Genomic DNA, 26,778 nt, shown 5'->3' with positions numbered 1-26,778 from the left:
GACCGGACGCTCCGGCCATCCCGGGACAAGGTTGTGTGCAGGTGCACAGGTGTCTCACCCTGAGGGCCCCGGGGAGCCCAGGTCAGGCCAAGGCCCTGCTGGCTGCTAAGGGAGACTCCTGGGGGGTGGGGTGGGGACACCGCCCAGGAGCCTGCCCTCTGGGGCTGTGTCTGTGCCCGGGCCGCCCTCCAGGGTCCCGACGCCTGTCCAGGTCCCAAGGCCTCCCGCCTTGCTGGTCCCTCAATCTGAGAGGGACCGCACCCCCCTCGGACCTCATCTGCCCTTGGTCACTCCTTGAGGCTTCCAGGTAGGGCCTCCGTCAGAGCAGAGAAACCAAAACCTGACCCTGGGGACTTCGGGTAGGACACTTCCCAGACAACTTCCTCCTATGTCGACACCCATGAGGGTGGCATGAGTAGTAGCCCAAGTCGAGAAGGGGTGTGGCGCGGTAATGCCAGCTCAGCAGCTGCCAGGAGCGCTGATGGTATATAAGGCTCCTGGGTCCGCGGGGAGCACCCCGACGGGGGAGCACAGGTGCGACCAGGTGGAGGAGCAGCCGGCACAGAGCCAGAGGCGGTGAAGGGCCGCGGACATGGAGGCTGGCCCGGAGGACTGGGACAGGTACCCCGCCTCCTGCATCACCTGCTGCTGAGCCCCTGCCCAGGGCGGCCTGATGGGGCACCGCCACCCCCAGGGGCTCCTCCTGGACCCCAGGGCTCCTCCACGTCTTTGCCTCCCTCCTGCTGGCCCGTCCGGCTCTGATGTCCCGCCGGCCTACCTTGGGCTCCGGGACTCATCCCTGATGGTCCCGATCCTCACTCCCTCCGATCCTGGAATTCCAGGTGGAATTGGGCCTGGGGATCACTTGTGAGCCTTGGGCCAGGAGGTCCCTCCCAGCTGTAGGATTTTGGTTTGGAAAGGGCACGTGGTATTTTCATCCTTATAGAAAATCCCGTGATTATCTGAGGAGAGTAGGCTCTGGTGTTGTGTTTTCGGCAATGGTCCCGAGTGGGCATGTGTCGGGCCCCGACACAGCGTGTGGCTCGGGCTGGCCTTGACGTCAAGGGGGGAATCCCCAGGGTGTCCCTCCACCACAGGGAGAGGGTCGGCAGGACGGGGATGGGCTGGTGAGACCAGGACATGGGATGCCAGCCTGCCCGGGGAGAGGGAGAGGCCCCGGCGAGGTCTGAGCGCCCCGGGCTGCTCCTGTGGGGCACCGGGCAGAGGACTGGCCTGGCCTCCCCGGGGGCCCTCGGAAGGGGTCGCAGAGGGAGGCGGGGTGGCACCAGCAAGCGAGTGGAAGCCTGTCCTCTGTGGGTCTGGCCAGCATGTGGGGTGCCGGGGTAAAGGGCGTGCGCTGAGGATCCAAAGAATCTGGCAAAACGCAATGAGCTCATAAGCAATACTTTAGCGTTCTAAAGATCAAACTAGCTGTTCTTTGGGTTTTTTCTTAAGATGTTATTTATTTCTTCATGAGGGACACGGGGGGTGGGGGCAGACACACAGGCAGAGAGAGAGAGGCAGGCTTTCTGGGGGGAGCCCGAAGCGGGACTCGATCCCAGGACCCTGTGATCATGCCCAGAGCTAAAGGCAGACGCTCAACCGTGAGCCACCCAGGCGCCCCAAAGTATCTGTACGTTTTATGTAAAATCTCTCTTCTACTCTAAACATACATCAGCAAGATGATGCTCAATACCCTAAAGGGAGCCCCGAGTCTTTGAGCTTCTCCCCCACTCCTGTGTCCACAGACACCTACTGGATGAGAACACCTTCACCCAGAACTTCCGGAATGATCATAACCCATCCAAGACCTACCTCTGCTACCAAGTGGAGCTCAGCGATGGCAGCTCTGGGGTCCTTCTGGACCAGGATAAGGACATCGTTCAAAATGAGGTGACTGGCCCAGGCTGACTGCAGTGTGCAGGGCCTCCCAATACTGGGACCATCAGGGGGTAGAAGGTTCTGGGTGGACATGAGGTGTGGGGTTGGACCCACGCACCTCTCAGGCTTGGTCCCGGCCCAGCAGCCACAGCTCGCCTGGAGTCAGGTGGGGACCGTTTCTGTGGTGGTCACTGGCTTGGAGCCACACATTGGGAAGCAGTCCCAGTGGCCCAAGGCCTGACACCGTCAGTCCCTGTCACCCGAAGCCCCGGGCTCAGCCTCTCCCCTTCTGCTGTGCCTCCGAGGAAGAGTTAGGACAGAGGAGAAGGCTTCCAGGCAAGGGGTCAGCTTTCCCTGGCCCCTTCCCCGGGGCGGCCCCTGGCCAGAGAGCCCGAGTTGTGTGGGCTCTCGACGCTCCCCCTGGCCACAAGCGAGAGGGACTGGAGGGACCCTCGCCCACTCTTGGGGATCCTGCCAAGGCACTGCTGCCCACACCAGCATCCCCCCGAATGTCCATTCGGTCCCCGTGTCCCCATCACGCTCCGCCCAGATCTCTGCGCTGCTACCGCTCACCTGACTTGCTCCGGGTCCTTGCTAGACAATCCCTCCCCTGGACTGGTTGGACTCATGTCGCAGTCCTATGACCCCAACAGTGACTTTCATCCCATGAGCCAGGCACCTCCCCCCGGGCGCCCCTGCCCAGCCCTGCCCCGCCCCCCCCCAGCGAGCCCTTGTGTATCTGCCGAGGGCTCGGCGCTGGGGCTCGTGGAGGTAGCGACACCCGCGTGGAGTGGGTGAGTGGGTGGATGCAGACAGGGCTGGACCCCTCCCTGGAGGAAGCACCCACTCCCACGGCATCAGGTCACTGACCTGGGTGCTCACCTGGCCTCCTCTCTCCCTTGTCTGTGGCTCTGCTGCCTCTGCCTGCAGGGCCCCAGTCGTGAGGGTCCCGAAGACCCTTCCCTTGGGCACAAGCTTAGCGGGGCTCCTGGAACTCAGTAGTCAAGTTGGATCATATTTGAATGCGGTGGTGTAAAAGCCAGAAATCCTGCAAACCCCTGATCAGTGGGACCGCAAGCACCTGAAGGGACACCCGTCAGGTACAGGCAGGTGCGGAGCCATAGTGAGCAGAGGCAGAATGGGGGTCCCGAGCACCGCCCACCAGGCCCCTGGGAAATTGCCCTCCTGCGCTTGTCCACCCGTCCTGGTGACCCTGGATCCTGGGAATAGTGCGTTGACATCCCAGGGTCAGGACCTGAGCGGGGCCTCCCTGAGGCCAGGACCTCCCGCCCCCCCCCGCGCCCCCCCCGTATTGACTGCCAATGCAGGAACCCTTCCGTGCCTCTTCTGTGTCAGGGTGGCGGGGGACAACATGCCGAGTGGTTCCTCCTGGAGCACATCCGCTCCAGGAACCTGGACCAGAAGCTCAGCTACAAGGTCACGTGCTTTCTCTCCTGGACCCCCTGCGAAAAATGTGCCGAGGAGATTATTCGGTTTCTGGCCAAGAACAGACACGTGAGCCTGAGCATCTTGGCCTCCCGCATCTACACCATGGGACCCTATGTGAAGGGGCTGCGCGAACTGTACGACGCTGGGGTCCACATCTCCATCATGACCTTCAGAGGTCAGCGTGGGCCTCCTGGGGGGACGGAGGGCAGGGAGAGGCCTGGGGGTGCTACAGAGGGGTGGGCAGGAGTAGTATGCTTGGCGGTGGCCCCTGTTGGCTGCCTGCGGGGGGGGGGGGGTGGGCAGAGCCCGCAGGGCACAGGACAGGAGGGCCATGGGCCTGCAGGTCAGGGGCGACCGGTGTCCAGAAGGGGAGGGAGAATCGTGGGTGGCCGTGCCACGGAGACTCTAGAAAGGAGACAAGTCAGGTGGCTGAGGTTCCAGGCTGAAGAAAGAGTCCCGCGGGGTGAGGGGAGCCCCGGGGAGGGGACACAGCAGATGTGCAGTGGGGAGGGGCTCAGCCTGTCCCGGAGATCAGACACCCTGAGGCCCCTGGCCCTCCCCAGAGCCCAGCTCACCTCCCTCCCCCGCCTCCATGCAGACTTTGAGTACTGCTGGCAGACCTTCGTGGACCACCAGGACTCACCCTTCCAGCCCTGGGCTGATCTGGACAGGAGGAGTCAGCAATTGTCTCAGCAACTTCGGGCCATTCTCCAGGTGAGGTCCTCCCTCCCTCCTGCTGCCTCCGCTGCCCTTCTCCCTCCTGTCGTCTCCCTGGTCTTTCCCGGCCCCTCTCACAGCCTCCCCTGGGTCACCTGCTCCCTCCGGGGCGCCAGCTCCACTCCTGCCCGCCCTGGCCACACTCCTCTGACCCTCACCTCCTGGTGCCCCCTCCCTTCCCCATCCCTGTGGCTGTTGCACCTCCCCTCTGCCCCCCTGTCTCCACCTGCAGAAGGAGCCTGAAGGATGGACCTCAGTCTGCCTATAGACCTCAGGAGGCGTCTGTGAACAGCAGAAGGAAACACTTCCTCCCAGGAAATGCCCACTTGCCCTCCACCAACATCTTCAGCTTGACCCAAGGAAACCAGCTTAAGGCAATGGGCCCAGAAGAAAGTGTCTTTAAAAAAAAAAAATCTGAGTAGATTTCCTTTCATTGAAAAATCTGTCCTAGGTTCCAAACATACATCATTAAGATTACAGTCAACGCCGCGGAGGAGTTTTCAATTTTTAGAGAAGTAATTACTTTAATTGATTTTCGATGCAGAGCCATGCAGGGAAATATTAAGGATCTTCTACCAACTGTTTCTCTGTAAATGTGTCACGATGTCCAGAGAGCTAAATAAAGGCTTGCAACCCCTTGCAAACCTGCAAATGCCTCTCAGTGTGTAGTGGGCCCTCAAGGAGGGAAGTGTCACACGAATTCCCTCTATTGCAAGTCATAATCACTAAGCCTAGCGGTAGGGGAGGGGTGGGGGGGGAGGGATTTGAAATAGAAACCTCCCCACTGCCAGCCTATCCTATTGTCAGCAGCACTGGTGGGAATGCAGGCACCTTGTAAGAGAATAAAAAGGAGTCTGGGCAGCCCGGGGGGCTCAGCGGTTTAGCGCCACCTTCAGTCCAGGCCTGATCCTGGAGACCCGGGATCGAGTCTCCCGTCGGGCTCCCTGCATGGAGCCTGTGTCTCTGCCTCTCTCTCTGATGAATTAATAAATAAAATCTTAAAGCAAAATGAGTCTCCATATTGGGTGGAGGCAGGGCAGAGGGGCGGGGGGAGTCCAGCCCCCACCCCTGTAATGCCCTACCCTGGAGGGAGCCAGAGGGAAGGGCTTCCCTGCACAGAAGCTGAGCTCCGCCCCTCCTGACACAGGGCACCCAGACAGACCCCAAGGGACAGGCACCCAGGCAGGACCCCCCACAGGCCGGCCATCGCTCTCCCGCTGGTCTCTGTGGACTCCACCCGCCCCCCCCAAGTGGAGCCCTGGCAGCTGGTGAGCCTGCACAAGTCCCTCCTAGATCGCAGGACAGTCCCGGGGGGCCCCCTCCCAGATTCCTCCCCTCCCTGTCAGGGCCTCAAGGGAGCACCAGCCGCACACGGAGACTGTAAGGGGCTGGGAGAGGCACCCTGTAGGTTGAGATCCGGAGGGACAGAGAGTCAGACCTAGATGACCACGGTGGAGCGGGAGGGAGGGGCTCAGGCAGGGGCAGCACCCCAAAGGGGAGGACCTGGGGGAGCACAGTGACCCAGAGAAGGCTGCAGGCCAGCAGCCTGTGAACTTTGAGTTTCCGCAGGACAAGTGATTTGGAACCTACTGGAGAACCCCGTACTCCCAGGAACTGCTGTCCTATACTGTCATTTGCTCAGTCTGTCTGACTTTGTGTAGGACACACTCCCAGGAGGCTCCATTCAGGTCCCAGAGTGACAAGATGAGCAGGCCTCAGGGTCCTTGGCCCCAGACCATGTCTCTGACCCCAACCCGAGCCCCTTCCCCAGCACCCTGTCGTGCTCCCTGGATGGTTTCTGGAATGCTCCAAAGAGGAGTCAGGCTCACAGGGCGAGCCTGCTGCCGAGTATCAGGAGCGGGTGGCACTGACCTTGAACTCTCGGGGGCGTCTTGGAAACACACACGTGACTCGGCAACAGCCCCCAAGGAGGGTGATCTCTGCTTGCTCCTTGGGACAGGAGCATCGCTGTCATTGCAACTGCAGAAGGTGCTGGGGGTTCAGCTTGTGGTTCCGAATGTCGAAGGCAAAGCCGAGGCTCCGAGGGGAGGCCTGGGGGTGGGGAGCTGGGAGACAGCAGGGAGCCGGGGTCCTCCTCTGTCAGAGGGCAGGCCGGGGAGGCCGTGGGCGGTTGACTGGAGGGGAGGTGCACCTTCAGCCGGAGAGGGGACGAGCTGAGGCTGGGACCAGCGATGTCCCTTCAAAGTCTGGGAGGACGGGAGGGGGGCCCAGGGGTGGACTCTCAGCATCGTGGGCGGTGGCAAAGGTGCTGGGTGACGGCCAGGAACTCCAAGCCAGGGGGTGACCTGGGCACAGACCACAGGAGCGCAGAGGGACGGGCTCAGGGCTGGTGTGTCCAGCTCCGGGGGCGGCAAGGACACAGACAGAACTTTGGGTTTGGGCTTGGGTTTGTCTGTCGCCGTGATTTGTCAGGCGTCTGTCGTCACACCGGTACCCTTCCGTTTCCTTCCCCACAGGGACGCAGGCTCTGGATGATGCTTTGTAGCCAGTGTGACAGGAAACAAACCGAACTCAGGCGATATATAAATGTAACAGGCGACCTCGCAGGTCCCGTGTGTCGCACCTGCAGGAATGCTAGTGGGGTTCCACGGTAAGAGGGGGGACCCGGGTAGCGTGTGGTGGCCGGTGACAGGGCCAACGTGTCCCGGGCTGGAGGGGCTGGAGCAGCGCGAGGCCACCAGGGGGACCGGGAGGGACGGGGGCCAGGCCGGGGCTGAGACGGAAGCCCGCTCCTCCCCGTGGTCCCCATGGAGCCCTGGCCCCCCGGATCCAGCACCGGATCCAGCAGGGCCGGCTCTAGGCGGCAGGCGGTCGGGGCCACCGGGAAGCATGTCTGTGGGACTCGCCCTGGGCTGCAGGTGGCAAGGACTCGAGGGACCAGTGGGATGTGAGGTCGCGCCGGGCCCTCGGGGAGCGTAGCCTCCTACTGGACAGGCTGGGAGACGGGCACTGCCCCTCGGGGGGTCGGGCACCCGCAGCTCCTGCAGGCCCGGCAGCTCCCAGCCCCTGCGGCCCCAGGTTCTCCTGTCATCAGGTGGGCGGCCCGGCAGGCCCCGCGTGTGCCCCGAGCCCGGGCCGGGTGACCCGCCGGGCGCTGGCTGGACGTTCGTCTGCTCCGGGACCCGCTCTCCTCGTGCGCCTCTGGACGATGCCCCTCCACCGTCTCCATTATCCCGTTCTGACAGCTCTCCTCTCTGGGCTAAGCTGACGCTTGACGCCTCTCCTGGTCTCAGTGGTCATGAGTCCGGACTCCAGGTGGGGTCGTGGGCCCTCGGCTGTGCCCTCTTCACCCAGCGGGGCTGGCGGGCGGGAACCAGCGCGGCCCCCACCTGTATTCTGAAGTCACTGGCCATCTGGGCTGGGTTGGCATTTTTTTTAAGATTTTTTTTAAAGTTATCTGATAGAGAGAGAGCAGGAGCAGGCGTGAGAGGCAGAGGGAGAGGGAGAAGCAGACTCCACAGCGAGCAGGGAGCCCGCCCTGGGGCTCGATCCCAACTCTGCGACCATGCCCTGAGCCAAAGGGGGAGCCCTAACCCACTAGGCACCGTGGCGCCCCAGGGGTGGGATTTTTAGTGACCCTTTTTATCAACATAATTGAGTTGAATTTCATCTATATAATTCAAATAAAATTTGGAAATTACATTTAAAAATGGATCAAAAGAGGGATGCCTGGGGGCCTCGGTGGGTGAGCATCTGCCACTGGCACGGGTCGTAATCCCGGGGTCCTGGGATCGAGTCCCACCTCGGGCTTCCCGCAGGGAGCCTCTTCTCCCTCTGCCTGTGTCTCTGCTTCTCTCTGTGTGTCTCTTATGAACAAATAAATAAAATCTTTTTTTAAAAAAAGGATCAAAAGAGAGAAAGAGGGAAAAAAGGGACAAAGGTGTCCGACCTGCCTACATAGACCCTGGGCTTCGTACCCTCTTCCTGTCGGAGGACCGCAGCCAGCTGGACCCCTGTACTCCCCGGAGCTGGACGCCCACGGTCACCTTGACTCTCTGGGCCTCTCCTCGACGTTCTTGCTGTTTCTGCCTCCAGTGTTCTGGGTCCTGGAGTGTGACCCACCGTGTGACCTGGGAGCTGACAGCGGGTCTCCCCCACGCCCAGCGTGATACACTTTAAGGACTGGATCTGAGGCAGGCAGGAGCGAGCCTGACTGGCCACCAGGGTCTGTTCCTCATGCCTCATAGGACTGGGAGTGGCTCTTTGAACCCTCCCACCCCGCCCAGCAGTGAGGACGGGTCCTCTCAGGTCCCCCCACAGGGGAGGACACAGCCTCTGGGGGAGAGGTCACAGCCAGAGCCGGGAGGTGACCCTCGTGCTCTCCATGCTCGGCCCATGCGCCCCAACTCAGAGCCTGGCAAGCTGAGGAACGTCCGAAATGGGGCACCAAGATGTCTCTGTAAGCGTGGAGGTTTACGCGATCCCACAAGCAGTAGCCGAATCTCAGACACAATGATGAGAAGAAAATAGGAGGGAGCTCCCTTCAGGGGAAGAGGAAGTCATACAGGCTCCCAAGGAAACAATTACTTTTCAGAGAGGAAGCCCACTTGTCCTGTGTTTTCAGACAACTCACCACACACTCTCAGTCACTCCCGTGTCAAATGATCAATCAGCCCACCCTTCACATGCTTTCCTAGAAGTTTCCTTACATGAGGATTGACGTGATGCCAAGTGAGCCCCCAGTGCCCGCGCCCCGACTTAAGAAATAGACACAAGACTGGCCGACTGGGCCCCGGGCCCCCGTTTCCTGCCCGCTGGGAGGTTCGGGAAAATGGGTGTCCCCTGACCTCCAGCTCGGGGCTCAGGAGGGGCGAGGGATTAAGGGAGGGTCGGGGCAGGGCCTGGGAGGGGGCCGGCCTCTGGTCTGCAGGTGGTGGCCGTCCTGTCCTGCCCTGGAATCCAGGCGGGACCCACACCTGGAGGCCTGCCCCCCTCCGCCCGGATGCCGGGCCTACACAGCCCCCCAGGTCTCAGTATGTCAGAGGAGGAAGGCGAGCTCCTCAAATCCCGAGAGGCGCCATCAATATTCACAAGGGCCCGTGAGATTCTGCGTGTGCACGAGCCCTGATCCACTTGATCCAGCCAGTCCCCTAGCGGAGCACACTTCGGGTCTTTCCAAATGTTTGCTATTCTCAAGAAAGCCCTGGCGCTGAGTTTTACAAACGCTCTGGCATTCTGGACAGATGGTCGTTGGAAATCCCCAAAGCATTGCAAGCTGAGGCTCTGGTTCGCCTCGACAGATTTCCCTTGACACCCTGCTTGGAGCCCTCTCCCACTGAGGCCGTGAGAGGCGCCTGGTGACACCCCCGCCCCGGCTCTCCTGCATTTGGGGCGTCCTGGCAGGGGAAGAACAGGACCACCCAGCGGCTTGGGAGGAGGTCAGCCCCAAGCCATATCCCGGCCACTATTCTGGTACACAATCCCTGAGTTGCTGAGCTCACGTCACTCTGGATGAACGCCCCTCCTTCCACAGCTGGGCTCAGCAGAGTCACCCAGGTCGAGGCTCCCTTGTTGGCCACCTAGAGCTGCTCCCTCAAGGAGAAGGGGTTCAGGTTGGACCCATGGGGTTGATGTCCTGGGCTGAGGAGAAGCCCAGAGGGCGTGGGGACAGAGGATCAGTGTCCTGGGAACGGGGCCTGGGGACAGTCATCACGTAGAGGGCCTGAGGGATGGAAGGGGCAGCCCCTGGGTCTCAAGGGGTGACCGTGTTCCCAACTGCAACAGAGAAAAGCATGAGATGTGACCACATGGACCAGCCGAATTCGGGGCAGGGCTGCCCAGCGGCCACCGGCGAAGGCAACAAAAGCTTCCCGGGCTGGTTCCACGTGGCTGGAGACACAAAGATGAAAAAGCCCCTGCCTGGACCCCGAAAAGCCCTCTGGACCTTCCTTTTTTTCACCCACCACCGTCCCCCCGGGCCTCCAGGAACCTGATGCCCCCAGAAGACTTTATCTTCCAGGGATAGGTGACGGGTGGCAACAAGCCTTCCCTATGTTACCATGTGGTGCAACAGGCCAGTGATGCCTCCTTGTTTCACGATGACTTCCCGCACAGCCAGGTCCCAGGCGGGGACAGGCCCAGACAGCCTGACATGCAGGGACAAGAGTGAAGCCGTCGGTGGGCCTTTCTCAATCATACACCTGTCCTCCCAGCGCGTGGACTGTGAAGGTCCTGGCAGCAAGCAGGTGGCTGCGGACACCAAAGGTGGAAGCCGGGTCCTGAGGCATCCCTTCAGCTGGGGTCCACAGGCAGAGCAGGGGTGGGTCCGTGGGACGAAGATATGGGGTCACCTGGGTCCTCTCCTGTCTCCTCTAGGCTGCCATCTCCTCGAGGGCAGGACAGTACCTAGCACATCCTTGCATGCCAGGTTCCTGCCGGGGTGGGACCCCGAGTAGGTGCTCCTGGGTGCTGCTGGATGGCCGAGGGACACAGGGAAGGACTGAACCAGCCTTGCCTTCCCTGTGGGTGGGAGTATCACCATGTGGAAATGTGGCATACCTTCTTGGAGAACAGTCTGGCAAAGCCAGAAGCACACAGGCACTGCCGGGGCCCTGGCAGGTTCCCGGAGCCCTGGCTCTGAAGGTGACTTGAGCACAGAGCTCCCTGCCTGAGCCCTTTGTAGCCAAGACCCCCTCCAGTCTTCCCAGCAGATGGGCAGGAGCTGGGACTGGGCACAGGCGGAGGTTGCCAGGGGTCAGTGGTCCTATAGGGGCGGCGGGGGTGTCCAGCTAGCTCCCAGAGGGAGGATTCCAGCCTGTGCTGAGCGTGAGGTCAGGATCCTGGGTAGGTGACCCTGGGGACAACTTCAGAGTCCCTGGAGGGCGAGGAGGCAGACAGGGGCACGTGTGGTAGGGCGGCTTCTCTGTCCTACAGGGAAGCTGACTGTCTCCTCTCCCACCACAGAGCTCCCAGGATGTGGGAGGACGCAGGCACCCCAGGGAGGCCGGGAGCCCTGGTGCCACCTGTGCACAGGTGCTGGGAGAGCCCCGGGGTGAGGATGCCCTTAGCCCCTCTGCTCCTCTCTTTCCCATCCTACCTGTTACTGGGCCTTCCTCCCTTTGGGACTGACCCTCCCTTGTGTATATTTTCCCTCTCCCCAGGCCTCTCCTGGCCTCTTTCTGACCCTTGTGCTCCCCTCAGCCTAGCTCTGCTGTCCCCAGTCAGTCCCCTTTCTTTCTGTCTCTCCCTCCCTGTTTCGGTGTTCCCTACCTCCTTCTCTCCCTCTTTCCCCCAATCCCATTTTTCTTGGGTTGGATCCTTTGGTTCTCTCATCTGCCCAGTGTGCTTTATCTTTCCCTTTGATTATGAATTTTCCCTCTACTCCACTTTTCTCCTCTTCTCCCTCATTGCTGCCTCTTTCCTTCCCTTGAAGTTTTACCTCTGACTACTGGACCTGATTTTTCTTTGTCTCTCTTAGATCCAGCATGAATTACAGGCTTTCATTCCTCCTTTGACCCTCTGGGACTTTCCTCTCCAAGATGACCTGGAATGATGATAGAACCTATTCTTGTAGAAGGAGAGAGAAAATCTCTGTTCCCAATCCTCCTGCCCATCCCATCCAGCTGTCCTGTTCCTTGTAGTTGTGGATCTTTGGTTCTCCTGGCTGCAGGGTATTCCATCTAGGGAGCACACTGTTCTTCCTTTATCAGCCCTGCTCTCATGGGCACTCACGACTGTGAGGTCTTTACTTTAGACTCTTTCCAAGGGAAATCCTGTCCACCTTTTTACCTCTCTTTATTTTTCTAAGATTTGACTCTACCAGGCTTCTATTGGCTTTCCTGCTAACTAATGATGTTTCATAGCCTCACTCTAAAAAATCTGCAAATCTTTATAAATACTGAATAACATAAGGTAGAGATGAAAATGTCCCTCCCTCCCACCACAACAATTGAGGGAGAGAGATCTCATTGTGTCATAAAATTAGTTAAGCAACGAGTTCAATGAATCTGAATATAGATTAAAATCTCACATTCTCAGAGCACCAATCTTGATTTTCTGTTCTATTGTGTGAACACCAGCAGCTATTACCCAATAGTATAGAGTACTGGTGGGAGGAAGGACTTTGGAACCAGTTGCCTGAGTTGCAATCCTGCCCCTATCATTTACTGGATTATGATGTCTGGCAAATTCTTTAGCCAGATTATAGGCATACAAATGGGAGATAATAATGGAACTTTCACCTACTTGGTTGTGAGGCTTAAATGAACTTGTTTATATTTATATCTACATATATTATGAAGAGGGCCTGACTTATAGTAAACATGATGAAAAGATTTGCTATTACCTATTACTAGAAATCTGTCTCTGAAAACTACACTAAAAATTATCTTGCAAAAGTGTCTAAGACCCATATAATGAGAACTACAAAACATTACTAAGAGAAAGCAAAGGAGATGTGAAAAATGGAGAGATATACCATGTTCGTGGATCAGAAGTCTCCATATTGTTAAAATGTCAATTCTAGAGATACCATGTAATCTCAAACAAGTTCTCAAGATTCTGCCCTCCTGTGGCAGCTCTGATACAAGGATTTGGCTAAGCTGACCCACATTTGCCCGAATAATTCCATTTACAGTAGTCTTAGATAGGGATGGGCCACAAGAGATGTTAGTATGACCACTTGAGTGGGAAGCTGTGAGGAAGCCGTCTTTTATAACATGGTCCCCTGTTGAGGTACTGATTTGACTCACCTCCTTGGTGTGCAACCACAACTGCAAGAACCTCCTCCACATCCTCCTTGAGCTTCTCCCACCCTTGAGTGAGGTGTGTTTGCTAGCTCTTTGGTGAAGGGAATCTTAAGAAAGAAAAAACAAATACAAATTGAATCATTTGCTTCCCGTGACAGCAAGCCAAGACTTAATTACTGGTTCAATCTATCCTAAGAATGCGACTTTTTAAGTCAACCTGAAGTTTTGTAATCAAAACTCACCAGCACTGGTGAGGTCATCTGCTTGATAAAAACAGAACATCTGCTACTCTCTTCCCTCCACCACAAGAAGACATTCTGACCTGAAACAGCCCTCTTTTTTGTTTTGCTAACAAGCTCCTAGCTCCATCCCCTGCATATGAAAACCTTCACTGGTGCAACTGGCCTCAGAGCATCTCTACTTGCTAGGTGGAATGTTGCCCAATTCATAAAGCATTTAATGAAGCCAAATAGATCTTCAAATTTACTCAGTTGAAGTTTGTTGTTGTTGTTATTGTTTTTAAATATTTTATTTATTTATTTATTCATGAGAGATACAAAGAGAGAGAGAGGCAGAGACACAGGCAGAGGGAGAAGCAGGATCCATGCAGGGAGCCCGACATGGGACTCGATCCTGGGTCTCCAGGATCATACCCTGGGCTGAAGGCGGCGCTAAACCGCTGAGCCACCTGGGCTGCCTCGAAGTTTGTCTTTAACAGGACCTCACAGGACACCTAGAACTAAAGTCAGGGACAAGAACAAGACATGGATTTTTGCCCACCCTCACATGCTCTACAGCTCATTCTTGTAGGCTCCAGTTCATCCTTGCTTTCCCACACCCTACCTCTATCACCTCATCACACAACGCTTGTCCCATGGACTTCACGTCTGCTGCACAGCAGACATGAAGATGACAACTTACTGACATTGCTTAACCTTCTCCTAAAATGGCATAGAGTCAGAGTCCCATAAGAAGTACTTGTGCATCCCATATGATCCAGCAATTCTACCTCTGGGTGTGTAGAGCAAGATAGCTCTGTAGAGAGCAAGATAAAATCACTTGTGTCAAGCAGTAAGTGATTCATTCAGGTGGTAATGTGAGCAGCCAAGGGTGTTGCAAGTCAGACCAGATATCCCCTAAATGGCACAGGCTGGCAATACCCAGCACGGGTAACTAGCAGAACCAAAGCGCAAAGGCTCAAGGCTGATTAAACTCCAAAGGAACTTCAAGAGGAGCTGCAGCAAACTGTCCGCCTCTCCAGATGCTGACCCTTTTACATCTGACTGCATTGAAAGGGCAACTGAAGCCAGAGGCTCTGCCCAATTGGTCTCTGAACATAATACAGATCCTCCACTGCTTGAATATAATAAGCAGCAAGTGCCAAGAGCTGACCTGGACTGGGTGGAAACCTCATCTCACCTGTGTGTCCACAGATTGACTTTGAGTGTGTTCATTAATTTCTTGACTCTTGTATCTTGTTTGTTGTGTGATTTTGTTTTGTGCTTTGCTTAGTGTGACATATATGAAGCCAAGTTAAATGCATATGAAATGTCATCAAATTTGGAATCCTGACTCTGCTTTACAGTGTGATTAACCCTGCTTTATGACTCGATAAGGCTGGCATTTCGGAAAGACAACTCATGTGTGCACCTTCATAGTGTGCTTGTAACAATATCCAAAGGAAACAAAATCAATATTTTGAAGAGCTAGTTGCACCTCTGTGTTCATTGCAGTATTATTCACAATAGCCAGGATATGGAAACAACTTATATGTCCAACTGATTGATGAACAGATAAAGATGTGGGAGATTAAAAAAAAAAGATGTGGGAGATTTTATATATATGTATGTGTGAAAAGGAAATAACAAAAGCATCAAAATCGAAACCTAGTACTTTGAAAAAAATAATTGAGAGAAAGCAAAAATAAAATTATGAGTAAAAAATGGGATCATCTTTTTTTAAGATTTTATTTTTCATTTTTATTTATTTGAGATAGAGAGTGAGAGAGAACATGAGGGGGTGGAGGAGGGCAGAGAGAGAGGGAGAAGCAGGCTTCCTGCTGAGCAGAGAGCTTGATGTGGAGCTTGATCCCAGGACCCTGGGATCATGACCCAAGCCAAAGGCAGATGCTTAGCCAACTGAGCCATCTAAGGGCCCTCATCTTTTGTTTAAGATTTTAAAGTAATCTATACTCAACATAGAGCTCGAACCCACAACCTGGAGACCAAGAGTCACATGCTCCACTGACGGAGGCAGCCAGGGACCCCTGGGGTTGTCTTTTATAGAGCTGTAGAAAGTCTGAAGAGAATACTATGAACACACACCAATCAGTTTGAAAAATGAGGCTGAATGGACAACTTCCAAAAAAAATATGATAAAAATGATACCCAAAGAAATGCAACACCTGCATTAACCATAAACCATTAAAGAAATGAAATTTTTACTTAAAATGACCACATAAACCAGTTACCAGCTCCAGATATTTTATGGTAAGTTCAATCAACCATGTAAAGATTAGAATTGAACTTTCCTAAGCAATTAGAAAAAAAAAGCTAAACTCCCCAGTTGATTTTGGGCAGATATAATAATCTTGATTCAAAACTACATAAGAAGGGATCCCTGGGTGGCGCAGCGGTTTGGCGCCTGCCTTTGGCCCAGGGCGCGATCCTGGAGACCCGGGATCAAATCCCACGTTGGGCTCCCGGTGCATGGAGCCTGCTTCTCCCTCTGCCTATGTCTCTGCCTCTCTCTCTCCCTGTGTGACTATCATAAATAAATTAAAAAAAAAAAAAAACTACATAAGAAGAAGAAAAAAAAAGACTACATAAGAAGAGGGTGCCTGGCTGGCTCAGTCAGTGGAGAATGTGACTCGTCTCAGGGTTGTGGGTTCGAGCCCCATGTTGGAGAGATTACTTAAAAATAAAAAAAATAATAAAACTAAATAAGAAGATGAGTGAGAAAAATTATAGCCATATTTATTTATAAATATAGATGCAAAAATCATAGTTAAACTGTTAGCAAACAAATATCAAGCCAAGAAAGATTGAAAGAATATAGGATTTCAACTATACTCAAAAAGATTATTAAAAAAAAGATAAAGAATATGGGACTTAAAATTTTCTATTTCCCTCTTAGAAGAATTTCTCTTAAAATGGAAGGACAGAAAAAAAAATAGAAGGTCAGAAAAGTCTCCTTTATGAGTGCCATTGTTCAAGTGCTTTTGTTCAAGCCAGTGTCCCAGGAGCCTCAATAAAGGACAAGAGCTGTGGGGGTTGCAAAAGAACAGAAACTAAAAGAAATAGTAAGCAAATTCTCAGTGAGGTTGGTAGATCCAACTTTAATTTAGGAAAATTAATAGTGGGGCAGCCCCGGTGGCTCAGCGGTTTAGCGCCGCCTTAAGTCCAGGCCTGATCCTGGACACCTGGGATCGAGTCCCACTTCAGGCTCCCTGCGTGGAGCCTGCTTCTCCCTTTGCCTGTGTCTCTGCCTCTCTCTCTCTGTGTATGTCTTTCATGAATTAATAAATAAAATCTTGGGGAAAAAAAAGGAAAATTAATAGTGTTCCCAGATACTAGCAACAAAAAGTGTAAAGGTAGTTGAAAGCTACAATAGCTCCCAAAAAGTTTACAAGAAGTGAATCTAGCAAAATGTATGAGACCTTTATGAAAAAGTACAAGACTCATTAAAAACATAAAAAGAGGGATGCCTGAGTAGCTGCCTTTGGCCCAGGGTGTGATCCTGGGGTCCTGGGATCAAGTCCCACATCAGGCTTCCCTCGGGGAGCCTGCTTCTTCTCCCTCTGCCTGTGTCTCTGCCTCTCTCTGTGTGTCTCTCATGAAAAAATAAATAAATTCTTAATTAAAAAAAGAAAAAGAAGACTTATATAAATTCAGGTATATACCATGTTAATGAATAAAGACCCTCAGTGCCAGGAAGATGTCCATGCTTCCCAAAATTAATCTGCACGTTGATAGTAGGATTTGTCATGAAAAAGCTTGCCCATAAATTCATGTTGATCTAAAAGGGCCAATTTCAGACATTTTGGGGTTTATTCAGTGCTCTCTCTTTTTTGATTTACTGAGGTGAAACTCGCATAACACAAAAAAAACCTGGGCAGGTGGACATGACACTGCACTCGTGACCGGATCTCCTGTTCTCTACTCCTGGATTCTGACTGTTCAGCAGGGACCTGCCTCACCTGAGCCGACCCTCGGAGCTGACCTTGACCTAGAGGCCACACAGCCAGTGACAGGGGACAGGGATTGGGGGATCCCCAGCTGTGAATCAAAACGGACACATGGGCTCTGCTTCTGCTCTTAACACCAGCAGCCCGCTGCACCCTCCCTGTGCCTCTTGTGGTTCCTTCCAGAGTCCTGCCTTTCCATTCTAGTTTCCTTGGCTCATGCAAGCACCAGTGCTCCTGAGAAGGGCCGGCAGTGCTCCGAGGGAACAGCTGAGTCTCTGGGAACCAGAGATTGACTGGAAATGCAGAAAAACACCCAGGGTGAGGGTGGGGAGACAGGCCAAGTGCAGCCAAGTTCTTCATGGGACCCTCAGAGAGCCACGTGTTGATTTTACCCTCAGTTCACCTGGATGGGGCATTGGCCTTCACCTCTCTCTCTCTCTCTCTCTCTCAAAGCTGAGACAGAGCCCAAGGGGATCTATCTCCATGATGATTTGGAAATGCACCTTGTCAAGGCTGGACCTCGTAATAAAGGGTAATGAAGCAGCCAAGGGAAACTGCATAGCCAAAGAGCCCAGGTAGGGGAGGCAGGAGGAGGCAGCCAGTTCCCAACAACCCTTTGTCAGGATTACACACAGGGCAGAGGGTGAGGACTCCCTACAGTCTCCACCTGAGACACCAGCTTCAGAGACAACTCCTTGATTTGCCTTCGCTATGCATCTCCTTCCCAGCCAACACGTCTTTGCTTCTTTTATTCCCACCAGGAAATCTCCATCACCCTGGGGACAGCACTGGCCCAGCTACCATCACTAACATTCTGGGTATCCGGGGAGGTAGCAATGACCTCCGACCTCCAACCTCTGACCTCCATCCAGAAAGGCCACCACAGAGCCTGGAGACTCAGCTCTGTGTGAGACAGCACTCACCCCTTGCTGAGGTCAATCATCCTGTCCCTCAGCCAACGAAAGGAACCCTGTCAGTCACAAGTGTCATGGGCTGACTGTCTGTGTCTCCTGAACTCATATGTTGAAGCCCTAACCCCCGGGACGCCTGGATGGCTCAGTGGTTAAGCATCTGCCTTTGGCCCAGGGTGTGATCCGGGAGCCCCAGGATCGAGTCCCACGTCGGGCTCCCTGCATGGAGCCTGCTTCTCCCTCTGCCTGTGTCTCTGCCTCTCCTCTCTCTCTCTCTGTCTCTCATGAATAAAAAAATAAAATCTTAAAAAAAAAAATGAAGTCCTAACCCCCAGTGTGATAGGGTTCGGGGTAGGGGTGGGGGTCTCTGAGGTGATTTGGTTTAGACGACAGCATGAGGTGGGCCCCATGAGGGGATTTGTGTCCCTCTAAGAAGATGAAGAGAAAGTAAAACTGTCCCTCCTCCCTCCGTCTCCTTCTCCATTTGTCCCTCTATCTGCTCTGCCAAGTGAAGGCGGAGGGGGCCTTCAGCAGAGGACCAGCCACAGAATTAGGAACTCGAAGCCCGAAGCCCGTTTGCTGTGGAGTCAGGAGAAAACACGGGGTAGGGGGCCTGACAAAAGATCTGCACTCCTTCTTCTCCCCTGTTCACTCCAGAGGCATGTGGAGGGAGGCCCTCGGCCCGCCTGGGGAGCACAGAGGTGATGAGGACAGGGCTCCCCACTCCTCAGAGAGCCTTGGTCCTCCCAGGAGCCAGCCCTGGTCCTGCTCTCTGCAGCCAGTCTGCCCCAGGCCCCGGGGGCATCCTACTTTCTCTTTCTCTTTGCAATAACTTGGGTCCTGCCGGGCGCACAGCGGGGCCTGTCTCCATCTGAGGGGAGGACAGCTGAGCCTGAGGAAGCGCCACCAGCTGAGGGCCCTCCCACCCCGAGGCCAAAGCAGGAAGGAGGTGGGGCCTCCTTGGAGGCGGCCTGGGAGGTATCAGATCGGGGGCTTTCCTAAAGCGAGGCCAATGAGAGGAATGGAGCCCTGGCGCCTCGGTGGCCACCACCCAAGGTACAGCTGCTCACTCTGTCCCCCTCCCCACCCCACGCTGGGCCCCCTCCAGCAGCCCCTCCTTCCTGGTGGCCCACCCGGGTCCCAATGAATGAATCTCGGCTTCCCTTCTCTCCCTCTCTGGCCTCCAAGTTCTCCACGGGGCCCACTCCTACCTGGGTCCTGGCCCTATTCTGGGGATGCTCCCACTGTTGCCTCCGAACATGCCCCGCGCGCACCTCCACCCAGCCCTGCGGTCCTCCAGGCCAGCGCCTCTGGGTCTGAAAGTCTGTTGGGCATGTCGGTTCCTGCCTGGGCCCCGGTGATGCCACCCTTGGAGGCTTCTGGAAGTTCCTGTGCTCTGTTAACACTCAGAATTGAACTGGAGGATGGGCAAAGGGGTTGGTGGTTTGAGTTTAAAGCATTCTGGTCTATTTTCTCTTTGATATTGGAACCATTATGAACACGGTGTGAGGCTAGCTTCTTCAGAGGTGAGAAAGACCTCGCCTGTTCCAGGGCTCGCCCAGCCGCGGGCAGACAGGTAGATGCAGCCTGTTCTCAACCTCACCCACAACCTAGGTCACCGAGCTTCACGCTTTCTTCATGTTTGTAACTACCCCAGAGTGCAAATGGGAGAAGGATGTCAAGATGAGGAGAAATGCACATATTTAAAATGAAGTAGGAAAAAAAGGCACTTCTAGGATTGCACTCTGAGGCCACAGCAGTCATGGGAGGACCTTGCTGGAAATGGCCCGCCTGGGGACAGGGACAGCAGCCCCATCACTTACTAACCCTGGGCTAGGCTAGGCTGCTCCACTTCAGCTGGCCTGGCTTCCTTTCCTCTAGGGTGGAGGGTGGCTCCCAAGAGATCTGGGGAGGACTCTGAGTTCCGAAATTTAAAGCTCTTAGAACAGTAGCCTGAATCCCTGAATTTATGCATTAACCTGATACTTTTTTAAAAAAAGAATGTGTAGGTAAAAAATCAGGAATGAATTGAAGTATTAGAAAAGCTGCTCCCTGGGGAGGGAGGGTTCCTATTTCTCTTTGCTATTTTTCTAACAGGTTGTGGGATGAGTGTGCTGAAAGGAGCAGTCCTGCAGGGGCTCCTTGAGAGAAGCCCCCACACCACCCCATCCTTGTCCCCCCTGGAAAAGCAGCAGGCAATGCTTGGGGGCAGGGAGTCCCCATGCCCCGAGGGAGGCCAGCAGCCAGGGACAATCCCAAGAAAACTCATCGAATTCTGTTTCCTGTCTTTCCCCCACTAGAAGCCCAATGGACAGGATAGGTCCTGAAACCTTCTTCTTCCACTTTCCAAGCCTCCTCTACGCCTCTGGGCGGAATCTCTGCTACCTCTGCTTCCAAGTGGAAAGAAAGAGGTATCCCCGGCATGACTATGAGTACTGGGACTCAGGCGTCTTTCAAAACAAGGTAAGGCCTGTTAAGGCAGGAGCTGTGTCAGTTGGGAAGGTGGAAAAGGATGGAATAAGATGCCAGATGGGGAATCTCAGTGATGCGTGCTCTTTCCCACTACATTGTCCCAAGACGTTGGCCCATGAACTCCTTGCTTGACAGTCCTGGAACTGGATACAGCATGGCATTTGATTATCCTATGAGCCTTGTTCAGAGAGCTGACTGGTATTTGTCTCCAAGTCTTGTCATGGAGCTTGACCCCAGCAGTCTTTTTTTTTTTTTTTTTTTTTTTTTTTTTTATTTATGATAGTCACAGAGAGAGAGAGAGGCGCAGAGACACAGGCAGAGGGAGAAGCAGGCTCCATGCACCGGGAGCCCGATGTGGGATTCGATCCCGGGTCTCCAGGATCGCGCCCTGGGCCAAAGGCAGGCGCCAAACCGCTGCGCCACCCAGGGATCCCAACCCCAGCAGTCTTTGATGAAAGAGTACCTTTAGAAAGTCCAGGCCTATTGGACACCAGAACACCAGGCCCTGGTTATGGTCCTGCCAGTCAAGTCGTCCCCCTGCCACACCACTGACTCTTCTGTGCCCAGGACCTGTGATCCCTTCAGGGGAGAACCCACATCCCTCGTCTGCCTGCCCCTGGCCTCCTCCCAGCCACAGTCCAGGCGTCCCTGGAAGGCTGCCACGGCACCAGTGACCAGCTTCAGCAGTTGCTGGAGCCAGGCCACCCCCCTGCAGCCCTGCCCCCTAACCACACACCACTGCTGAGAGATATCCCACCCCACGCCTGCCCTCTCCTCTCCCCTGACATTGCAGACTTTTCAGAGCCTGTTTGCAAGAGAGAGCCATATGGGCTGGGTTGGGGTATGCACTAGTGGTACTAACCATCGAAACATCATTGGAGTCACATATGTCACTTAACTTTTCCTGGTAGCCAGTGTTCAAGGAGTAAAAAAAGGGAGGGTGAAATTAGTATTGATAATGTATTGGATGATATATCTAAGAGATTATTTCAAGTTATAGTTAATATAAAAATTCTTCATGAGGTTACCTACATTCTTTTTTCCTATGCTGTTGGAATGAGATGTGCATGTTACACTTGCCCCACATCTCAATTCAGACAAGCCACACATTAAGTGCTCTGGAGACACGTGCGGCTAGTGGTTTCCCTGCAGGGCAGCATGGCTGTGTGACCCTCCCCAGCAGACAGCACCCACGAAACTAGCCTGGATTCAGAGGGCTTAGCCTGGGGCCAGTAGGATGCCTGTAGGATGGATGGATGGATGGACGGATGGATGGATAGATGGATGGATAGATGGAGACTAGATGTTGGATGGATGGAGAGTGGAAGTTGGAATTGATGGATGGTTGAGGACTGTGGGAAGGGATGGCTCAGTGAAAAAAAGAGAGTGGGGAGAGATGGAATGGGGGGATAAATCAATGGACAGCATGGCCCCGGGACTCCTGCGCCCTTGCCCGTCCTCCCATGGCACCTGGCCCTGCCATACTCCCTGCTCTGCCAGCCAAGAGTATCCTCTTCTCTTCTCCTCTCTCACAGGTCTATCCTCAGGCTCGCTGCCATGCAGAATCCTGCTTCCTTTCTTGGTTCCGTGACTGGAATCTGTTCTCTTACAAGCATAAGTACCATGTCACCTGGTATTTATCCTGGAGCCCCTGCCCCAACTGTGCAAAGGAGATACTTAGTTTCCTACAGGAATACAAGAACGTGACGTTGAGCATCTTCACCGCCCGCCTCTACTACTTCTGGCACTCAGATTTCCAGGATGGGCTTCAGAGGCTATGCCGTGCAGGGGTCCAGGTGGACATCATGTGCTTTGAAGGTAAGAGCAGAAGGAGCTGGGGACAGGACTGTGGGAGGGAGTAGGACCAGGGTGGGGATAGGGGAGGATCTAGAATGTCCCTAGGGAGAGTGAGTGGGAAGAGAGCCTGGGAAACTGAGGCAGGACTGGTGGCATCTGGTAGGGAGGGTATGAGAGATTCAGGAGAAGAAGGCCTCCCAGGGCCCACCTAACTGCTCTCTTCCGTCTTCACCTCAGATTATAAATACTGCTGGAAAAACTTCGTGGACCACCAGGGGATGCCCTTCCAGAGGCGGAATCTACTAAAACATTATCGTCGTCTGGCCAGAGAGCTTGGCAAAATTCTTGGGTGAGGGAGTCCTCAACCTCCCTTCCTCTCCCCGCTATTGTTGCTCCTCCTCCTGGGCTCCAGCCACCTTCACCTCCCTCTCCAGCCCCTCAGCACTGCCACCCCCCCACCCCCCACCCCCCACCCCATGCCTGCACTTTCCTCCTGAGCATCCTCTCTCCTCCCTGGAGGCCTCCCTCCCCCACCCCATGAGCCCCCCCAACCTGGCTCTTCCCATCTCACCACATTAACCAAACCTTGTTAATAAACTGAAGGTAAACAGGCATGAATATGTCTAAGGGTGAAAGTCAGAAGATGGGAGGAACATCCTTCCCCAGGATGTGACTTACCAGAAAACAAGGGTCGTTGGTGAGAGCACGTTCTTGTGCGAGGGCTTCCGTGCTCGTGCTCCGTGAGCCCTTGGTGACCCTGTGTCCCCTGCTCCTAACAGCAGCAGGCAGACTGGATTCCGTCCCACCCTAAGGATTTCATCTTAACAACCATCTTTTAAAAGTCTTTGCCTCAAATATAGTCGCATCCTGAGGCAGTAGGGGTTGGGACTTTGGCTGATGGATGTGGGGGGCACATGGTTCAACCCACACAATGACCCAGGGCCTTCTTGAGCTGAAGAAGTGGGCAAAAGCGAGATCCTTATTCTGCGTCTCTGTCTCCTGGGTTATGCCTGACTTGCCCCTGGCTCACCCTCGCACTGCCTCTTCAGGTGCTCGCTACACCTGCTCTCACTCCCCCGTCCCTTATTCCCCTCCCCACGTTGCTGCCAAAGGGGAAGCTCTGGACAGGTTGCAGCCTGGGGATAGCAACAGGGAGTGGGCAAGACAGTAATTATGTAGTTTACATGTAAATAAGGTGGGTTTGTTTGTTTTTTTAATGTAGGATTGGATATGGGAGGACCGGGATCATCAGAACTTTTCCCAAAAAGCAGAATAAAATGTGGCAGGTGGCTGAGAATCAAGTCAGGGAGACAGGGAAGCGCAAGCAGAAGAGGTAAAACAGAGAGGGCCTGTGATTCCTGGACCACAGAGCCCCATGTGCACACACTGGGGAGAAAGCCGATGGCAGGGCCCCCACCGGGTGGCCTGGCCCAGGGCGTGGCGAAAAGGAGCCAGAGACCATCCTGAGCCGGTGGCATTCTGGGCAGGTGGCGGCTGAGGAAGGGACAGCAAGCGGGCAGGTGTTCGGTTTGGAACACATCCCTAAAATCATTGTGGAGAACGTCTTGGGTCCCATACAGACCGGACCGGCTGTTTCTCCCTCTGGTCTTGGCTGGCCAGGGTGGATTGTTGGTGGCCGCAGACACCTGCCCCTTCCTTCCCCCTCCGTCTATACTGCTGCCTGGGGGCCGAGAGCTGTGGCTGCCCAGCCTCCAAGTGGAGAGGTACACGCATGGACGACACCCCTCTGGACTGTCTGGGTCGTCAAAATGGGCCTAAGGGGTCAGCTCAAAATATCTCCTTCTTCTAGAGGAGAAAGAACAAAGCAGAAGGCCAGTCCTAGAGATCCCTGGAGGCTTCTGGGACTTCTCCTCCACAACAGTCCCCTTCCCGCTCTCGCACATCCCTGCTCTCAGCCCAGAGTCTCAGCCAGCTAGCAGGAATTCCCCAGGCCGAGCAGCGGGAGTGCTGTCATTAGGGAAAGGCCAGTGGAGGGTGTCAGCCGTCCTGTCCACCCTTCCTGCTTCTCAGGCCAGAGGCGCCTTAGCTGTCAATTTGACCAACACCTGAGTATGCAGATCTGATCACTCTCTTGGAAGAGCCTGGGCCCAGCTCATTCTGGAATCTTCTTCCATTGGCTGGGGCCTCTGGACATTAGAACAGATGGCAGTGGAGGGGACGCCATTCCCTTGGATCCTCCAACTCTTGCCCATGCTCTTGTTACCCCCTTGAGGGCATCCCAGGGCCTGTAGGGCAAAATGAGGTGGGTTGGGGGGGTGCCCACCAACTGGGAGAAGTTCTCTGGGGACTCACGTGTGTATGTGGTCTGGACTGGGGGTGACAGGTGGCTGCTCTAAGACCTCCTCTCTAGGATTTGAGTTCTCCAGTTGCTCTTTCTTTTTCCATCTGGGGATCTTGGCAGACATGTGACAAGACAAGCAGATAGCTTTCAGGAAATACACTTCAGGTCCAGGTCCCTGATTCCTGACCTGGGAAGCCTCTGGGGGCAACAAGGCCCTGCTCTTGTGCCCCACTCCCCAACTCCTATTCACAGAATAATGAGGAAGTGGGAGAAGCCAGGCCTCACCCCTGGGCAGGCATTCCAGCTCCGCCATTTGTTTGCTGGGTGGCTCCAGAGAGTATCTTAGCCTCTCTGTGCTGGGACCTCATCTGAGATGTCAGGATCACGATAGGCCCTTACTGAAGCTATCAGAGGCTGTGGTAGAGGATGGAGTACAGGATCTGCTCAACACACTTGCCTTCTCCAAGGTTGGAGTTGAAGATCTGACCCACAGACCTCAGTTTCCAGATTCCCAGAGTCATGACAGATACTGAATGACTCTTAAGGGCAACACAGAGGTGATGAGGACAGGGCTCCCCACTCCTCAGAGAGCCTACCTCTCCTGGGAGCCAGCCCCGGTCCTGCTCTCCGCAGCCAGTCTGCCCCAGGCCCCCAGGGGCATCCTACTTTCTCTTTCTCTTTCTCTTTGCAATAACTTGGGTTCTGCCCGGGCACACAGCGGGGCCTGTCTCCATCTGAGAGGAGGGCAGCTGAGCCCGAGGAAGTGCCACCATCCGAGGGCCCTCCCCACCCCGAGGCCAAAGCAGGAAGGAGGTGGGGCTTCCGTGGTGGCCTGGGAGGTTACTCCAGATTGGGACTTTCTGAAAGCAAGACTGGTAAGAAAGGGCTGGTGCCCAACAAAGGGCAGAGCTGGGACAAGCTCGCTGAGGAGAGGCAGCTGGGTAGGGACTCCCAGGGTCAGATAAGTCGGGAGGGAAGAAGGCAGGATGGAAGCCAAAAGAAGCAAGATCAGACAAGGGGCCTCTCACCCCAGGTTTTGTCTGGCAGGAAGGGGAGGGAGGACACTCACAGATGAAGGGCTTTCCCAAGGCCAAGAACAGCCTTGGGAGAGGGAAGTGGGCTGCAGAGCCCAGGGCCCAGGCTGGGGTGGGATGAGCCTGCTAAGGAGCCCGGGATGGGGCTGCGAGGACCAGATACCACTGCTTGCTGTGCTCTGTGCCTCCTTCCTGCTCCCAGTGCGACTTGTCTCCCTCTCTAACACCCTGTCTGCAGGGTCTGCTCCTGCCTCTGGCCTGTGGGCACTGCCTGGGCAGGTGCCCATCGCCCCATGCCCCACCCCCACCCCCTTGGCCTCCAGCTGCTGGTCTCTGCCTCCCTGGCCACATCCTATAGGCGTGGCCACCGGGTCTTCCTCAAGTGGCTTGTTTAAGCTTGGCTATTATAGACTTTAGATTCAAGGATGATTGAGACATTGGGGTTGGCTATAAAAGCATATTTGTAAGTTTTATTTTAAAGACGTGCACAATTTTGCAAAGAATGTTCTAATTTCTATAACTGCCTCAAACAACGGTTCATTTGGCTGACGCTCAGGAAGTCAATAAAAAACCGACACTGGGTTTCCGTGGTGAAGAGATAGACTAGTTATGGATACGGTGCCACCCAGGAGAGCGGGGAGCTGATGCTGGAACTCCCTGATGGTGTTTAAGGGCAAAAATGAAGGGTAAGGGGTCCAGGGTCGTGGATTCTTCTGATCGAGTGGAGATTAGGTAAACTTCAAGATTGATTAATTTGTCTTTCTGGTATCAAATGGTCTGGCTTCATCCAGATTGTGGTCAGTGGTCATACTTGCTTCCCTGGTCCAGGTCTGAAAACCACCTCAGCAACGTCCCATCAGTGATGCTGGCTTTGTTAACGGAGGCAGAACCCAAGCGCTTAGTGGCTATGAGGACTGTGTAGACTATATTCCCTGGGTAATGTCCATCCTTTTAAGCAAAGCATCCTCTGAGTTCCCTCCCAGCTTTTTCCCCAGCAATCTTGAAACTGTGGGCGGCATGCCTTTCTGCAGACTTAATTCTGTGGATGGTCTCATTTCTGTTCTGTGGAGGGAAAACCCATCTCCAAGATAAGAAGATAAATCGTTTCCCATGAAGACACTATCAAGTGTGGAAAATTAAATTCGCCTTTAAATACTTCTGTTTTTTTTTTTTTTGCCTTTAAATACTTCTTATGAGTTGTTTCTGTCATGCCTAAATTTTAGCGATTCAAGTTTCGTGCTAATAAAATAGTGCATTTATCTAAAATTTGAAATATTTCAGCCCTGAGTGTCTGGGTTTGCCAGGGTCTGGGGAGTTTCCC

General features: G+C 54.5%; 1 protein-coding gene and 1 long non-coding RNA gene across 2 annotated transcripts in view; both read left to right on the top strand.

Annotated features, from left to right (window-relative positions):
- Window positions 1–464: 464 nt before the first annotated feature.
- The window catches only part of LOC144324391 (DNA dC->dU-editing enzyme APOBEC-3G-like), a 29,845-nt gene continuing 3,531 nt past the window's right edge, over window positions 465–26,778 (top strand). The window contains exons 1-9 of the mRNA XM_077915842.1: window positions 465–621; window positions 1,749–1,893; window positions 3,238–3,505; window positions 3,929–4,044; window positions 4,280–4,307; window positions 18,689–18,908; window positions 20,153–20,315; window positions 21,860–22,142; window positions 22,359–22,470. Coding sequence (XP_077771968.1) covers window positions 593–621; window positions 1,749–1,893; window positions 3,238–3,505; window positions 3,929–4,044; window positions 4,280–4,307; window positions 18,689–18,908; window positions 20,153–20,315; window positions 21,860–22,142; window positions 22,359–22,470 — 1,364 coding nt within the window. The 5' untranslated portion in view covers window positions 465–592. The remainder of the gene's footprint in view (window positions 622–1,748; window positions 1,894–3,237; window positions 3,506–3,928; window positions 4,045–4,279; window positions 4,308–18,688; window positions 18,909–20,152; window positions 20,316–21,859; window positions 22,143–22,358; window positions 22,471–26,778) is intronic.
- Window positions 6,580–14,314, top strand: LOC144323700 (uncharacterized). The gene is made up of 2 exons (XR_013389079.1): window positions 6,580–7,323; window positions 7,913–14,314. It is a non-coding gene; the product is annotated as an uncharacterized LOC144323700 (long non-coding RNA).

This window comes from Canis aureus, chromosome 11 (assembly GCF_053574225.1).
Source record: "Canis aureus isolate CA01 chromosome 11, VMU_Caureus_v.1.0, whole genome shotgun sequence".
In the NCBI taxonomy this organism is placed as follows: Eukaryota; Metazoa; Chordata; class Mammalia; order Carnivora; family Canidae; genus Canis; species Canis aureus.
The sequence above is the reverse complement of the archived record's forward strand: the minus strand, read 5'-3'. Positions and strand labels throughout refer to the sequence as shown.